Source organism: Eupeodes corollae, chromosome 1, assembly GCF_945859685.1.
Source record: "Eupeodes corollae chromosome 1, idEupCoro1.1, whole genome shotgun sequence".
Taxonomy (NCBI): Eukaryota; Metazoa; Arthropoda; class Insecta; order Diptera; family Syrphidae; genus Eupeodes; species Eupeodes corollae.
Window position 1 is genome coordinate 26,886,983 of NC_079147.1, and position 18,866 is coordinate 26,905,848.

The following is an 18,866-nucleotide window of genomic DNA, read 5'->3' on the forward strand; positions in this document are numbered from 1 at the left end:
TTGCCCAGGATCTGAAGTATTGTGAATATGTGATCGACTTTGGACTTTTTTGGTCTACAATCACACTGATAAGGACTTGTCAGGTTTTGACAATGGGGTTTAGACATTCACACATTACGGCAGAGAAGAAAATAATTACTAAATCATTTTTGAGTCTTATAAGAATTGCAAAAACTAAATAAATTTAAGCTTAAATTAAGTTTGAAAATAATTAAAATGGTGTTTCTTCTTCTTAAAATTGTAATTTTCTGAGAATCAAACATTTAACAATTAGGTTAAATAAATAATATTGACCATTTTTTTTAGTAATTTTAGTGTTATATAACTTTGCTGATAAGTCCATTTCTTAAAAATTGGTTAGTCCAACATTTGGCCTATTAGAGTTATTGTCTTTTTGCCATTATTTACCTTTCATAAAATTTCCAATGACACAAGAAATCACGAAACACTCTCCTGTAACATTTAGGTTATAGTGGCTGTCAAAGATGGAAACGGACACACTTAGACCAGTTTAATGGCCCATTGTGATATCCTGTAACATTTGCTTTTCACGATTATGTTTTTACTGGTTTTAGATTAAAAGATATTGAAAAGTGTGAATAATGCCTTTAGTACCGATCAGTAATTTGTTGATGAAATGCGGTCTCAAGTCTCTCATAAAGATTATGCTTATTTCAAACACGAACATTTTTCTTTTTAACATAAACCTGTTAACTTGGAAATAACCTTCATTGCTGAAAAATTGTGAATCTAACGAAGAACTATACAGTCTTCAACTTTTGCAAAATGAACAAGTGACAACTTTAGTAGTCAAATTTCCACTGTTTGTTAACGTAGTTTTGATTTAGTCACACATACTTTCTTAGAAATCAAGACTAATAGCTACTCGTACTATTGTTCCCAAGAAAGAAATCACTGCCTTAGAGTATTTTTTGATATCTTGGGCAATTTTTGTCATTTGAGAGTAGAAAATGAAATTGCATTGATTTTCCTTAAAAAATATCAATAATTGTATTTTCCTAACCCAACCTCCATCTTTTCATGTTTTGAAAAAAAAAAAAAATGTCAACATTTCTTTTATCCACTCAATGCAACTTCTAACAAAATTCTTCGATCTGGTCTTGCTCTGGAATTTATTTGTTTTCTTTATGTACTCGTCCACTACCTAAGAGTTACCTATAGACTCCATCAAAGACGAAAACCAGAGACACTCTTCGAAATGTCTTGATAAACTTGTACCCAAACGGTATCTTCAATAGTTTTAAATGTGGTAATTAGCTAGAAATGCTTTTATTACAAGTCGAAGATTTAGCTAAACTTTCCTTCACACCAGCTTATGCCATCATATACTCTTAGAAGAGTGTCTCATCTCGATCTTGTCTTGTTTGGTAATGCCCATAATTAGCTCATGATGATGATGATGGTCACAAGTTACAAAACATCAACATTTTTCACATAATTGAAAAGATGTGTTTGATTTTCTGTCTGGCAAGCTTGATAATCTCATCTCTAGAATGATGAACAACATTAAAGAAAAACAAGACTACAAAAATAAAAAGAAGAAGAAGAAGCAGAAGAAGTGTTGTCTCACATCAAGAACTCGAATTACAAAAATGCCCCGACAACAACTCACACGATAGAAAATTACTGTTTTTTTTTTTACTTCATATTGTAACTTCAATTAAAGAAAAATGGCGCTGTTTTCCTACAAGGCTAACAAAAATATATAAAAGAAGAAGAAGATACTCTTCGCGTTTGGAATGCTCTGTGTCCAGTCCATGAAGTTTTTAACTACATCTTATATTGCTCCAGAGTTGATGAACATGTCTCAAACTTAACCGAACTATCAATCTGATGGAATCTTTGATCTTTTTTATCGACTCAAACATTTTTACACACAACATTTTTATCGAATTGAGGATGCGGACAGCAATTAAGCATAATTTTCAAGACTTTCAAAGGCTTTAAAACTTCACGCACGAAATTATTTATTTATGTTATTGTTAAGATTTTTGCGCGCACTAAACTACAAAATTAGGACCACGCTTGGGCTGAAGCTTGTCTGTTTGATGGGCTGATCCACTGTTCCGAAAACTCACATCTCAAGCTCAATTTAAGATCGTGCCTTGTCGTCCATGATGGTTTTTAATGTGATTTTTAGCATCATTTAAGCGAGCAAAACATAAATGCGGCCTAAATAATTCTGTGTCCTAAATCCATACATCAAATCTGACGCGCTCTTGACTTGACCGAGTTCCATTTCATGGTCAATCCCTCTCGGAAGTCTTTACCGGAAAAATTTCACTTAGTGTCCGAAAAGCAAAATTAAAAAAAAAAGTGATGTTCTTTACAAAATTTAACAAAAAAGAAAAATGTTATTAAAAAAAGAACAATCCATCATCAACAATTTGTTTTATGGGCCAGAAAATTACCATTCGTGCATAATTCTATATTTTCTTCTTCTTCTTCTTGTTTTTCCTGCTGCTTTTAAAGGTTTTGAGTTCTTTTGCTAATTAATTGCAGTTTTATGTAAACTTATAAGAAAAAAAAACCTAAGAAAAGAAAAGACGTGTCAAAAAAAGTAGCAGCTCACACGTTACATGACCGGCGGCAAGCGGCGGCGCGGCGCATCATAGGCATGATGGTGATGGTGGTTATAAGAACCATCATTAATTAGAGCCTCTCTTAGCTGAGCTTAGACCTGAAAGAGCCAACACCGTCACTAGTTCCCATTCATCATCTCTGCTGATTAGGTATTTTTCCGCAATGTAATTTAATTGTTGCTTTGGTTCGGTGGCGTTAGCCAAGAAATTTAATAGTGGGCCAAGCCATAATGGAAAATTAGGATGAAATCGTATTTGTCTTTAACTTTAAAGAAGTTTATGTTAATTGACTTATTCAAGGGATGAAGGTTGAAAACTGAGTCCCAAAAACTGCTGTTTTAAGGTTTTTCGTAAATGTTAAACATGAGTCTGCTCATTTTTGATCAATTATTCAATGATTTCAACATTTAATAGAATCTGTCCCACTGTGTTACCACATGACTTTGACGTTGTTAGACAAGACAGCCATCAATCTGGGACCATAATGATGACTATGGTGATGTTTGATGTTTGATGATGAGAATGAGTACGTCTAGCTTTGCTCTGATTGCCTCATACCATATAAAAAAAAAATTGCTAATGATGATTAATTAATTATGCAATCTTATTTAATTAAGTTACATATGTCACTCTTCTTATATAAAATAAAATTAATGATTTTTTACTTTTTTCTTTTTGCAGACTTTATTTTTGCTTCAAAATGTTCTTCCAACGCAAACAAATCGTCTTTTTGATGCTGGTGATGATCGTGAGCTCAGCGACAGCAGCGAAAAAGATGCGACGACCTGTCAAGCCAGCGAAAACATTTCCCCGAACAAATGTAACACCTTCGCCAGCTCCAATTGTTGCATCGACTACCGCAGCTCCTGCTGTTGCGGCTCCTGCTGTGGCAGCAGTGACAGATAATATTGCTGAAGAATCTTATCAATCGATGTCAGTTGTTGCACCAAGTGGGGCAGCTATTGAGGGTGCAGATGGTGAATTGCCAAAACCTTTGATTGGATTGAATGGTGGAGATACCTCCGGAATGTCGTCGGAGTCGAAGAGTGAAAAACCAACTATTAGTCCAGTGGGTATGATCGAGGAGGAATGCGATCCGGATATGATTGGATTCGAAATTATAACAGGGTAAGTTTGGAAATTAATACATTTGCTTGAATAGAGGATTACTTTTTATTCTAAATAAATAATGAGCCTATAGGTGGCACTGCATTATTTTTTATTTTGCATTCTAAAACAGATTTAAATCGACATTTTTGTTATTAAATGGTTATAGCAAAATGCTTAGAATTGAATGTTTCTTCGGACATTTTGTTTCAAAGAACATTTTAGCAATGGTTGACTTTACGCCAATTTAAACAAATATGATTTAAAAAAAAAAACAGAATACAATTTTTAAAAAATAAATTAGTTGGTGCAAAAGTCCGTAGAGGACCAGGGCCTAGTGACTTACAACTCGCAACCATTCCTGTGCGCGAGTAATTGCAGGGGACCTAAAGGAATCCGACCGGCTTATTTGAGAAAGTACTTTTTCATATCAAAAATTATTCTTGAAGAGTCTTTCAATTCCTCGCAAGAGGCAGTACCAGGGAATTCATTTTTAGGTGGCACAGTCAGGAATCAAACCCAAGACCTCTTGCATGCCAGTCCAATACATTTTTTTTAAAACTTTAATCTTGAATGCATTTTGACGTAAAAATTCATAAAAACCTTAAAATCGTCTCTAAAATAGTTCGTAGTAATTTATTTTTGTCAAGAACCGGAATGTGTAAAGACATGTGTTCTTATATAAACCTTATGAAGAATAAAGTACTATACAGATGTTTTTAAAACATTATTAAGTATTTTTACAACAACTTAAATTTATTTGTTTGTTCCTTAAGAACTATTGCAACATGCGACGTGGTATAAGCTTGCATGAAGATTGGCATTAGCAAAATGTAACTAATAGTTTGGCTTAAATGCCTATCAGTATCTTCAAACTAAATTTATAAAGGCACTGCTTTTCTCACTCAAGAGATTTGGCGGTGCTAGAAGATACCGAATTCTCAATACCCTTTTATTTCCGAACTTATTAAAGCTCAGTTATTCGAGGAAAAAATCACATCTGGTATTCAAACCAGGTAGCATATTCTTTTAAAGATAAGCTTTTAGTTTTGAAAACTACGAACGATTTTTAACTGTATTCGTTTTCAAATTGACACAACTTGGCCCTATTAGTACTTGATAACCAAATTATTTGATACCGATTTTAGTGATTTAAGCAAGTACCGTATTCTATTACAAGTGCAGAGCCACCTGTCAATCAACTTACGCGCGACAATGATGGGGTGAGCCCCAACTTTTCTCATCATTGTAAATTTAAAATTTTATGCTATAATATCACGGGTCTTCAGTTTTTTTAAAATTAGTCTTAAGTTATAAGAATCTTTCTTAGAGGAGGGAAAAGAACGGGAATATCTAGAATATTTGGAAAATTTAAGCGTAAACTGCTTTCCAGCTGTAAGAAATAATAGACTTGGGAGAGCAAGTAGTGGAATATTGTGCGGTTTTATGTTTATATGTGTTGATAATAAAAGTTTCAACAATTATGGAAACTAAATTTTGATTGATATAGTTTTTTGGTTCAAATCATTTTCAAATTTGTCCTGTTTTTAAATTATTCTAATTGGAGCACAGAATATGATGAGCTACAAAGTTTTTTAGTAAATAGTAATTTAAAAAACCTCATGATTATTGGTGATTTCAATGGTCGTATTAGCAATTTTCAAAACTCTCAGATTCAGAACGATGGGAGGTTTTTCAATACGAAAAACTCACTAGATGAATGTTATAAGGGTAACGGAAAGTTACTGTTAAAAAATGTTTGAAAATTTTGGTTTTTTGTATTAAATGGGGTTACGAACGAAGATTCTAGTGGTAACTATACATTTATTTCAACCCAAGGATGCTCTGTTATAGATTTGTGCGTAGTAAAGCGAGATTGGCTCAATTTAAACAAAAGTTTTGAAGAACACCCAGAGAACTTTTCAAATCATTTTACAATATTAGTCTCATGTGAGTTCCATTCAGAAAAAAAAATGGAGAAGTTGAAGAATATCCAATTAGCAATAAAATAAGATGGGTTGAAAACAAGGCTGGTGTGTTGATGGTCTGTTATCAGAATGTATAGAATCTGATACAGTTTCTTTTTTTGAGCTAATAAGACTATCAGCAACCCACAGATTTCGTCCCTCAACACTAATGCCAAAATCAAAGTGGTATGACGATGAATGTAAGAAATGTAGGGAAAAGTCTTTCTCTTACCTAAAATTATTTAGACAATCTAACAACGAAACTCACAGAGGAAATTACTTTGAACAGAATAAAAAATATACAGATTTGTGTAGACAAAAAAACCTGGCAAACTTGTAGACTGTAAGGATTCAAAGTTATTCTGGTACAATGTACGGATTTTGGGAGGTCGCAGCAAGTCTTTTTCTTTAAGTATTAGTGTTGAAGACCACATACTTTGAAGGTTTACTACTGCCAGATCCTGACCAGAATTCCATCAGTTTTGCCCTGCAAAATGTTTTAATGGATGAGCTAGACTCTTCTTTTACCATGGTTGTGATGTTGGCACCTATAAGCAGAATGAAAAATAACAAGGCAGTGGGTTTGGATGGCATTCCTATCGAATTTTATAAGAATTAAACAAAATGTTTACAGAAGAGAAATTTCCTAACTACTTAATTAATATCTTTAAAAAGGGTAATCCGAGTTCACTAGAAAATTATAGAGGCATTTCAGTTCTAAGCTCACTAAGAAAACTGTACGCACAAATGTTGTACGTTAGGCTTGTAAATTGGATTGAAATAAATAAATTGATAAGTCGATATCAGGCTGGTTTCTGGGTGGGCCTTTCAACGATTGACCTAATTTCCCCCATACGAGCCTTGCCAGGAGTTTTATCGACAAAAAGAAGCCTCTATACACTTTTTTCGTCAAATTTAAAGCTGCGTTTGATACCATCAACAGAAGGTCACTTTTAAATAAGCTAGCAGTTATTGGTCTTTCAACCAAATTTATTCAGATTTATGAAGACATTTTATTAAACACATCGAAATCCTTTAATACCGAAACAAGCGTTCCACAAGGCTGTATATTGAGTCCGCTGATGTCCGCTCTGATAACCCAGTGACATTGCAGCTTCAGATAAATAAACTTAAACAATATTGCTGTTGGTGGGATCTCAAAATCAAAACTTCTAAATCTAAAATTATGATTTTTAAACACAAGAACCGTTCAGATAATATTATACGAAATTGGATATTATGTGGTACCACTATTGAAGTTGCCAGCGAGTATTAATATCTTGGTTTTACTATCACTCATAATTTGAACTTCAAAAATCATATTAAAGAGAACTTGGTACTAGCCACATCAGCCTTAAACTCGATGTGGTCACATTTTTTTTTTCATTAAGCTTCGTGGACCCTACATCGCAATTTAAGGTCTTTGAGGCTTCCGTGAAAAAGTTGCTTTTGTTATGGGAATCAGGTGTATGGATACCAATTTCTAGAGGAAGTTATTCAAAGATACTTTTTCAAAAGAATTTTCCGGCTGCTGCGTAGCATGCCTTATTACACCATACATATATGTTTAGTCCGGGCTTCCGCAAACATATGTTAGAAATTTAAAGGCCAACGCATACTATTTTATTTAAGTTATACATAGACCTGATAGTAATCTGCACAAGCAAATCCTACTTATATCACTCCATTGTGGATATTCCCCTTTTAGAAATTGGCATGCTCTTGCGACAGCACATAATTTAGCAATGAATCTAAATGCAAACATCAAAGAACTGCATTTCGATGTTTGATGATGAAATGTGCAAAACTAATCTCAAAAGTGCTAGAGAATCACTTTCTAGAGCAACCTATATCCGTCTCAATTTAACTTTGGGTAGTTGTAATTATTTCTTTGAGGACCTTTATTTTTCTGATATAAGATTGATATTCAAAATACGGACTGAAACTTTGAGCTTAACCAATAGTCATATAGAATTGACAATGATGCAATTTGTTCACTCTGCAACTCAAACCAAAATGAAGATGTTTACCATTTTTTAGCAACTTGTCTTATTTTACAAGAAATCCGTAGACTTCATTTTGTTAAAAGCTTCTTTTCGTCGAAAGAATGTTTACGTGTTTTAAACGGGGAGTAGGTTGGAAATTGCTGATACACTATGTCGCCCATGCAAATAATTACAGAAGTTCTTATATGAGTTTGTTTTTAGGTATCTACTTAAATTAAAAAAAAGAAAAAAAGTTTTGTGTTAGCTAAACTAAAACCCTAATATTTTAAAATTTGAACCTCTTAGAGTTTGCCTTTTTCCGTTTTGACTGAACTAAAACCCCATATTCCCGAAACCTTTCCACTCCTTCGCCATCTTCGGTTTCTTCTTTTAATTACTTTGCCACCATAACAAAACAGCATTTAAAAAGTTGATCATATTTTTGTAATATTATTTATATACATATGTATGTTTGTTCTTTATTTTATATTCCATAATTGTATGCTCTTTTTTATCAATGTATATGTCTTGAAAATATTCGACAGACGGCTCAAATGCCATGCTTGTAAGTTTTTTTTCTATTGTTAGTTATTATGTACATATTTATTTATCTTTTTTATTGACGAATTGGAAAAATCAGCAACTATTTTATTAAATAAAAAAATTTAATTATAAGTAAAATCTAATTACTACTATCAACACCTAAATGGTTTTTATATTGATTTTAACATAACCTTAGGGACATTTCAAATAACTTCAACAAAAAAAAACACTTCAAAGTGTAAATTGATTTGAACTGACAATATAATCGTAGAGCTTTAGATCGAATACGATTTTAAAATCACTTCAGAAATACCTTCTTTTAGTTTTTATGGGATTTTCTTCACTGGATGGCGTGCATTTAAAGGTCCATAATCGGGCTGAATTTGACTGATGGCTGCGATGGTTTGTGACTTATTTTTGCACTTTAAGAAGAAAAACTGTAAAGGAACAGATCACACGATCTTGGTGGTGTCTTGAGCTATGTGGCATGTTTTGCCATAATTATAAAACCATACATCTTCGGTTCCATATCATTCATTTCAGAACACAAGAAGTTGGTTATAACCGGCTGATAGCATCATCTTTAAAGAAGTACGAACCGATAACGCCTGCAGCTCAAAACTCACAGTAACATCACTTGGCACCTCTTGAATTTCATGTAAATTGGTGTCATGCCAAATTTGTTAATTTTGCTTATTCGAGAACTCATTTATACAAAAACGGGTCTGATCGCTAAAGTTGATTTTCAGATTAAAATTTGAATCATTTTCCAACTCCTTTGAAATCCAAACACACTTCACTGCATATACGTCGAAAATGGCCGCCACAAACTGTTCAACCCGTCCCTATTGCACATGCCTTAAAAGGCTAACACCACAAGTTTGAGGGGAAAGGGATTTTTGAACCAAGTCGAGGTTAGAGCAATAAATTAGCACAAAAAGAGCCCTAAATCACCCTATCATTAGAGTTTCGAAATTCGATTGTGGTGTTCTTGCTTTACGGACCTGTAAAATTATAAACAAGTTTTATTATTTCAATAAAAATCTTCTAAAATCTTAAGTCATATAATCAACATTTAATATTGTTTTTATTTCGTCTAAACTAAGCTATTCGATCAAATTCTCTTTTAATGTAATAAAATAATATAATTTTATTGGATTTTTCTAAACATCCTTATAGTCGTTCAATGTTTCTTTAACGTTATCCTTTAGAACATGGCATTACAATTTTGTACACATTTAAGGAAGTTGCTTTCATAAACTTGATGTGATGGGAAAAAAGGTGACATTTAAATTTTAGACAAGAAAATTCTTCAAAAAGTTTTCTCATTTATAAATCAAAACCATATTTAATTTTTTTGACCAATGTCTTAAAATAATAAAACTTCAAAAGATCCTAAAACAGTCACCAATATATTTGCTGCCTTCTTCAAAAAATACTTAATCGATGACTCTCTTGTTCTAGATTCAGCATACCTACCTTATTACTGCCTCATTCCATTACTTCCTCAAACAGTTAATCTAAATTGATCAAATATATGAGTAAATCAACTGAATGACGAATTCCCACTAATGGGCCTGACAGATTGCTTGCCATATTTCTTAAAAAAAATCATCTTAACTAGTTTTTAATCTATCTCTAGCTCAAGGAGAATTTTCACGTGTGGGGAAAAGTTCACTTGTTACCCCCGGTCACAAAAAAGGCCAAAAGATAGTATTATAAACTATATCCGATTTGACAAACTGTCCCTTATTTCAAAATTATTTGAAACCATCTTGTACGAGTTTTCATTGTAAAGCTTTCATTTCTTCTAAACAACATTGTTTTCAGAAATTATTCAATCAGATCTCTCGATAGTCTCTTAGTCTTAGTCTGATATTAAAAAACCGCTTAGAGTTAGAACTTCCCACCATCAATACTTTTTCCATAACCACACCATTCACTCTATTAAAAATATTCGGAACCTTGTACGATTAAGTTACCGATAACTAAATATCCGTTTTCATATAAAAGATATAATATTTTTAGCCAACAAATAGCTCGGATCGTTGGTCAAAGCAATTTTCGCACCTCTATACTTTACCTGATCTCTTTACATTAACTTTGTTCCTCCCCTCCTCGAATACACCTCTCAGGTATGGTTCCCTTCCCAACCCACATATATTTCAAGAATTGAAAGCGTTTCCTTCGATTTGCTCTTCAAGGCCTACCTTGGCAAGGTCCCCTGATTTTTCCTCCGTATCAAGACCGCTTTAAACTAATTAATCTCGAAACTCTAAAAGAGCGTAGACAGATATATGACATCATGTCCGTGCAAAATCTGCTTTCTGGATCTACTAACTGTCCTAAACCTTATAACTCTATCTCGTTTTTAACATTAATACCCGCATTTTAAGAAATATTCAAATCTTTTATCTTCCCACCCACCGCAACTCTTATGACTCAAATAAATGCTTCTACCAGCAAGCTACAGAATGTCAATTTAAATGAAATCTGTTATTATTTTAATGTAAGAACTTCTTTCCACGAAATCGTCTTCAAAGCTGTCCCTTTCATCAGCCTCATTCTTGCCTATAAGTTACTTAGTTCTTAAGTTATAGTAAGTTTATAGCTTGAATTAAGCTGAATAAATCGGGGTTTTGCCCCCAACCCAAAAAAATGAAATCAAATTATTAAGCGTTAGAATAACCCAAACTTGAAGACATTTGTTTTTATCCCCTTTAGATTCCAAATCTCAAATGGAATGTTTAAGATTGCAAACGTCAAAATTAAAAACAAGAACAAACTATAACTTTTACTATAATCAGACCACACAGTTTCTTTTCACAAATGCCTATAGTCACAGGAAGTGTTTTATCACCAACAAATTATCATACTCCTACGATTTCATTTATTCACGCCTTATACCGTCCTCAAAATAAAACATTCCATCAAAAGGTTGACATTTCTGTAAAGGTGACTTTTATTAATTTCTACTACTTTCCTGAACCTATCTATTTCTATAAATTATACAAATAAATTGACCCAGAATTATTTATTCCGAACAAAAATTTAAGAGAAATGGTCAATCAATATTGTCTTCTGATTTCTCCGTGAATATTATTTTGACATCTGACATGTATTAAAAAGTGATAGTTTCCTCACACGAGCGAGGTCAAAAGATGTTCCAAAAAAAAACTTAATACGATTAAACCTTTTTGCCATCTGATCTTCTAAAACGCTCCCATAATGCTACAGAAGTTTAATAATTCAAAAATCTACATCTATTAATACCAAAAAATAAACACAAAAATGTGAATAAAATATCGCTTTCTGAGCCCATTATAAAGTTTAGTTCTTTTTTGTTCTTAAAACCTTTTTTATTTCACTAATAAAAGATTATGCATAATTTGGAGTATATTTTCTGCTTATCAAAATTATTAATTAAAAGATGAGAGAAACTTCCCATGCCTCTACCTTTAACATCAACAGAAGAAGATCTGATAGCTATAGCCTCATATAATTATCACAATATTTTTAATCCCATCTGTATCCATATTCATAAAACCATTAATCATTTAATTCACACTGTTTACTGTTATTTTAAAATATACCACCTCATCAATATTAATTCATGAAAGAAAAGATTGTTTTGAAGATACAAAGATACAAAGAAATATAAAAGTGAAACCGAAACCGAAACCGAAACTGAAACCATAGACAAAAATTAAACTTTTCTTAACGCCTCATTAGCTTCTATTCAAATGCAGTCTTCGGGTCTGTATAATCTCTTAACCTGCTGCCTTAACCCGCAGATACTTTCAGTTTTCATCGCTTGCTTGAGGTTCTATGAAAACACGTCCAGTCCAGGCCGTACGCACCTAGATTAGCATATCCAAACCATGGTCCACGGATTGGGATTCCAAGGCTTGATGTTACTTTCACCTGTGCGTGCATTTTTGATATCAAAAACATTCTAAATAAATTCTTGAAAACTTGTCCAAAAAAACTGAGATTAAAATAAAAATGTCGACTTAATTGCTAAGCACCAATATCTCACCTGCACCTCAAAGAAATTGAAAGTTAACTTAGATATTTATGTATATTTTTATATTCCCGCATTCCACAGATACGTTCTGTCGGCGCCATCAAAACTCCTCGATACGATGCCGGGAATTCTTATGCTCACCGATTGCCTGGAGGCGTGCCAGCTCAATGAATCATGCAGTGCTGTCAACTACGAAACGGGACTGTGTGTTCTCTTCAAGTCCAATGCCGATAAGCTGCCAGGTAAGGTCTTCACGCCACGCATTTTACATCAGGACTATAACGCTAACGCACTTTCGTTACCTTAACGTGGAAACGTGTTTTATTATTTTGTTTTTTATTTATGTCTTTTAGGTTCTCTGTCCCGTTCGCAATTCCCTGTCTTCACCATCTACGCACAGAAATCCTGCCTGGGAGTGCGTCCGTGCTCGAAGGCTTGGTGCATTGACAGAGTGCAGAGTCATCGTTTGGTTGATCATATCAAAGCCAGTCATACGGTCTACTCACGACGGGATTGCCTTGAGCTGTGTTTGGGTGAAACCGAATTCACTTGCAGGTCAGTAGTTGGCTGAGGAGTGGTGGTTTTTTTTTTTTATTTCTTCTTTGTCCCAAACACTTTCTTTTCAACTAACACTTTGTGTGGCTTTCTAGGTCAGCAAACTACTATCACCATTCGGGACTCTGTGAGATGTCTGACATGGACCGCATCACTTTAACTGGCTCATCTCACTTCGAACCCTATGAAGGATCGGACTACCTGGAGAACAACTGTGCTGAGGAACCAAGCAAACTTTGCGAATTTAAGAGGATTTCCGGAAAGATCTTGAAGACCGTTGACTCTGTCTACCAGGACATCAACAGCATTGAGGAATGCCGAGATCTCTGCTTAAACTCTCCATACAGGTTTGTCAAAAAAAATCGGGGACACCCTTTCGAACACTTATTAAACTCCATTTACTTTAGATGCCACTCATATGACTTCAACGATACCGGAGATATGGTTTGCCGCCTTAGTCATCACAGCCGCGCCACCCTCACCGACGTCCTCGACCCCTACCTAGACGTCCCAGAGGCAGCAACCTACGAGCTCTCATCCTGTTACAATGTATCGATCGAATGCAAAGCCGGCGAAATGATCACAAAGATCCGCACCTCGAAACTCTTCAACGGCAAGGTCTACGCCAAGGGCTCACCCAAATCATGTTCTTTCAATGTGAACAACTCGCTAGAGTTCGACTTCCGAATGGGCTACAACGATCTCGAGTGCAATGTTCGCCAAAGTGCCTACGGCCGTTACATGAACGACATTGTTATCCAACACCACGACAAGATCGTCACCTCCTCCGATCTGGGGCTAGCGGTCTCGTGCCAGTACGACTTGACCAACAAGACCGTCTCGAATGATGTTGACCTCGGAGTCACTGGGGAAATTGAATCTTCACTCAGTGAAGAGATCATCATCGAATCACCAAATGTAATCATGAAGATCACTTCACGCGATGGCACAGATATGAAAAGGATTGCCGAAGTTGGTGACCCTCTTGCGCTTCGTTTCGAAATTGTCGAACAGAACAGCCCCTACGAAATCTTCGTACGCGAATTGGTGGCAATGGACGGCACCGACAATGCCGAGATCACCCTGATCGATGCAAATGGCTGCCCCACCGATCATTATATTATGGGCGCCATTCAAAAGCACTCCGGCAATCGCAAGGTCCTCCTATCCCAATTCGACGCCTTCAAATTCCCTTCATCGGAGGTGGTGCAGTTCCGTGCCCTGGTTACGCCATGTATTCCAAGGTGTGAGCCGGTTATTTGCGATAATGAGGACATTGCAAGTGGTGAATTGAAATCTCTGGTATCGTTTGGACGCAGGAGGAGGTCCGTTAATGCCACAGGTAAGATCTCCACAATTGTTCTTTTTGTTGGTGTTGTTGTTTATGGATGGTGATGGTATGATGGCTCTTTGATTATTATATTCATGCGGTACATTCCTTTTGGGTGTCGATGTCGATGTCCATGTCTATCTTCTTCCAGAATTTACAACAAGCCGCCGATCGAAACGTGATGTCAGCCATAAGCCCGCCGATGATAACATCCTGTTGGTGCAATCAATTCAAATTACGGACAAATTTGGATTCAATCAAGAGGACGACAATACATTTGGTGATGCCGATGCCAAGGAGAAGATCTATGCTGCTGTCGCTGGTGATGAGGTGTTCGGTTGTCTCAATGGCTATGGTAAGTTCCATTATAATTCCGCGGACTGGGGGGGTTTGGAGAACTGTTTTTGATTCTTCGATTTTGTTGTATATTCTTTTGTTTTGAGAGAGTGGGTCGATCGGTCAGTCGGGTGTGATTTGCGGTTTGAGTTCATGACTTCTGGGGACTAGATAATTCGTTTGTGGTAGTGGCGGAATACTATCATGGACAACATCATGAACTGGTTCTTCTTCTTTATTTCATACTTCAGTTTGGTTTCTCTGGATGTAGGTGCGATGATTGAAGTACATTCTCAAGCCTGATGAGGTTAACCGTGTGGAACGAATTGAAATTACTGGTTCACGCGAATGCTCGTAATGATTCAATTTATTTTTTTTTTATGAAGATATTTTTGTTCTCCTTTTTTTTTATTTCATTTGTTTGGGTTGGGGCTAAAAGATCTATGAATTACCTCAATTTTAAAATTTTAAGTGAGAATTTTTGAAAGAGATGCGGCTTTTAATAAATGCAATGGACAATGGGTTCATTAAGGATGAATAAATTGAGATTAAAAATTATAAATAAAATAGTTTAGTTAAAGCTAAATTTAAACTAAAACAGGCAAGCAAGCGTCATTTGTCCATTAAGAAGTTCCTGGAATTTTTTCTCACCACTATTCCCTTGTTCAGGAATCAGTGCAGCTTTAAACATCTGAGAGTCTGATTTATCAAAGTCAGACCTAAAATCTTCATAAATGAAGGGTTTTTAAATTGGTGCCGGTAGATTTTGGTGACAGGTGTCAAATCGTTTGCTTATTATTCAGCTATTTATGCCGAATCATGATGGTAAGTTACACGATTGAACAGAGCGTTCAAATGATAAAACTTTATTATTAAAATGAGTGTTCGTTAACCCAAACGGTGCGTTTATTGCGCCAATTTAACGATAGACTGAGATACAGAAGCTCAAAGTTCATAACCATAGACAATGACACTCGCTCACTGACTGGGCCTCAATTTTGGCTGGTTTTAAATTTTGGCCCAAAAATCATCTTTAGTGAAGAGGTGCATTTTAGGAGGAATGCCTGAATCAACAACACACGCGAGTTTCACCAGGTTACAATTGATCCTCAAAAAGTTACCGTTGGTGTGGATTTTGGGCCGGCGACGTAATTGGTCTGTACTTTTTTGAAAACGACGTTAGTGAGGTGATCACAATCAACAGCGAGCGGTACATAACGGTAATGACTACTTTTTATGGCCCAAATTGAACCATATGGACCTATACGACATGTGGTTTCAGCAGGACGGTGCTTAGTGCTACACAGTAAACTCCACGACATCCACACAAAACATCTTCCCGCCTTTATTGAAGAACCCATAATTGATCTTGGAGTTAGTTGTTGTAAGTTCCTACCAAAGGTAAACATTTAAAATAATTTTGTCATTTAAAAGTCTGCACTAAGTTAGAGCTTTGCATGCTTTCAGATTAGAGTAGCTAGGTTTTTTTAACTGTCAAGAACTTAGTTGCTTCTTTGTCATAAACCACTTTTTCTGATGGCTTTTTAAAATTACATGCATAGATTTTTCCCATTAGAAGATTCATTTTGTTAAAAAGTGGTTTAATTTTAAGGGCCGATGTTGTTATTGAATAAAACACATTTTTTTATAAAATAAGTGTCAGTTTTTTTTTATTATGATAACGTTGGTATGATACAATTATGGATGGAAGAAAATTTTAACTGAATGGCTGCCTCGAGCACTGCGGAACACCTCCATCCGATGGTCCAAATTTTAGATAATGCCTAGGCATTCTTGAAGTTCAATGCCGTAATATGCATAATTGTTGCTTTGTACTCTTGAGTTATTGACGTATACTTATCTTCTTTTAATCACTGAAGATGATTCCTCAAAAATTTAAAATGCTCTTCAAGGGCCTCATCAACGAAAAAAAAACAACGTTGCTTGTGATCTGCTAGCTTGAGTTGTTATCTTAAATAAACATTTTAATGAAATGTTGCAATTCCACTGCAAATCACATTTGTCCCTTAGGTAGCGTTGTTTTCTCAAATAAATGTCTACAACGACTGACCTCATTAAATTTTTGTATTTCACCCTCTCTGCTTTTGGAAAAGGTTACAAAGTTGACGTTACTTTAAGTGAATTATACCTTTTGAACCTTCGTTTATGTTTTTCCTCCTACCTTGAAAACCAATATTACAACGTTAATTTCAGATCTGCTACTTTATACCCTTTTTTAGCTTTCTCTATGGTGTTCCACAAAGCAGCCACATAGCGTTCTTTTGTTTATTCTTACAATCAACGATCACTTTATACTGATGTTTCAAAATTATTTAAGACCATTTCATCATGACTCTTACCTTTTTTAACATGATCTTGATTTATTTACAGCTTTGAATCTTAAGAACTGCTTCGAATTTAATGTTGCCAAGTGCCAATTAATCAGTTTTACACGCTTAAAGGCTCCACCCCGTCTCTAAGTTTTGCACGATCAACCCTTTTTACTTAATAACATCAATAAAGTCCAAAGTTCAGCTTGTTTATGTATAAGCAGATTGCTTCGCACCTTCCCGTCTGCGGCACTGGACACCTTGCTCTACCTTACACCTCTTGACATATTTAGCAAACAAATAGCTACTGCTATTCGCCTCAAAGCTTCGTTACAGTGGACTAACAACAATATTGGCCACTCCGTAATTCTAAGGTATTTAGGAATCAATTCCAAAGCACACAGATTACACCATCCCCCAACTACAATTCGACAGAAACTTCCAGATTTCTATACCTACCAGATCTTTTTGAGAGGATGGGACATTCTTGGAGGATGAGTCAAACCATTTTTACACAGATGGCTCAAAAATCAAAGGAGGTGTGTACTCTAAACGAAATTAAGTCTCTCATTCCGCCTTCCCAATCATTGTAGCGTGTTCCAGGCGGAACTTTTGGCGATTAACTAAGTCTTGTCTTGGCTCAAAGAAAACATGATATCAACATCTGATATCCGTATTTTCTCTGACAGCAAGGTCGCTATCAAATCTCTGGACTCTGACTCTACAAACTCTATAACAGTCCATAACTGTCGATCATCTCTAATGGAGATGGCGCAACAGTTTAATATTAACCTTTGCTGGGTGCCGGGCCATAGAGACATTCCAGTTAACTGTATGGCAGATGATCTCGCCAGGAACGGTACAGTACAGCCCATCCTATCACGTTTGGCAAGTACTGGCATACCAATCGCTACTTGTAAACTGCTGCTAATGCAAGACGCCAACACTGGATCTAAAACGTTCAAGGTGCTTGCTCTCTCTAAACAGATCATATATAAGCTCGATAATATGTGTCGTAGCCGGACACTGTCTAATAGGAAAGCACGCTACGCCACGAGACTAAGCGTATTGTTAAATGACTCTTGCAGAAGCTGTATGGACGAGGAAGAGGAAGAAACGGTTCTTCATCTTCTCTGCACATGCCCTGCTCTGGCTAAACGCAAGAATTTCCTAGGCGAATTCTTCTTTAACGATCTAAACGATCTAAATCATATCGGTATATTCAGCCTCTCACGTTTCGTAAGGGAATCAAGCTGGTTCCATTGAGCTTAGGAGGAAGCCTCAAGATTCATGTGGTATCACAATGGGTCATTAAACTGGCCTAAGTGTGTCCGTTTCCATCTTAGACAGCCACTATAACCTAACCTAACTTATCATTAGGGACCTTGGCATTTTATGTGACCAAGAGCTTAATTTCCTCTCACATATAGATGTTATGATTCTCATTCCAAACTCAGCACTTGGTTTCGTTAAACATTGGCCCAAGGAATTATTCGACCAAGGTCTATTTATGTATATAACCTCCTCGAAAAGGCGTCTAGGGTTGTGTCTCTTTCCCAAAGCAGTCATATTTCCGAAATCGAGAGCAACCAACGTCGGAACCTTGGCTTTGTTCTTCGTGGTTTACCTTGGATCAATCCTTTTATCTTCTTCCCTATGTTGACTATCTGAATCTTCTCAACTAGGGCTCTTTGGAACAAAGTGCTCGAATTTCAGAAATTCTATTTACTCATCGACTACTATCTGATTCCATTGATTGCATTTACCTCTACAACTCTATCCTTTTAAACACTAAACCTCGTAGCATAATCGACTCTTTTACGTTGCTACCCACTGAACCTCCTATGGTTCCAACGAACATATTTGAAGTATAAATTGGTACTTGGATTCTCTTCAGTCCCACTTGCTTAAGATACGGTCTTCTACGTCGCCCTCACTTTCATAACCTTAGGTTGAGTTCTAAGTTAGTTTATGCTAGTTAAAGAAAAAGTTTGTATTAATCCAAATAAATTGGGGTTTTGCAATAGCCAAATTAAATTACGGAGTAATGATATCGTTTGTGGACTGCCTGACTCAAGGAATC

At 35.6% G+C, this 18,866-nt stretch overlaps 1 protein-coding gene across 1 annotated transcript in view; it reads left to right on the forward strand.

The window, feature by feature from the left end:
• The window catches only part of LOC129942839 (uncharacterized), a 70,394-nt gene that overhangs the window by 49,095 nt on the left and 2,433 nt on the right, over window positions 1-18,866 (forward strand). Inside the window, exons 3-8 of the mRNA XM_056051930.1 lie at window positions 3,285-3,731; window positions 12,314-12,474; window positions 12,586-12,787; window positions 12,883-13,134; window positions 13,195-14,129; window positions 14,269-14,472. Coding sequence (XP_055907905.1) covers window positions 3,304-3,731; window positions 12,314-12,474; window positions 12,586-12,787; window positions 12,883-13,134; window positions 13,195-14,129; window positions 14,269-14,472 — 2,182 coding nt within the window. The 5' untranslated portion in view covers window positions 3,285-3,303. The remainder of the gene's footprint in view (window positions 1-3,284; window positions 3,732-12,313; window positions 12,475-12,585; window positions 12,788-12,882; window positions 13,135-13,194; window positions 14,130-14,268; window positions 14,473-18,866) is intronic.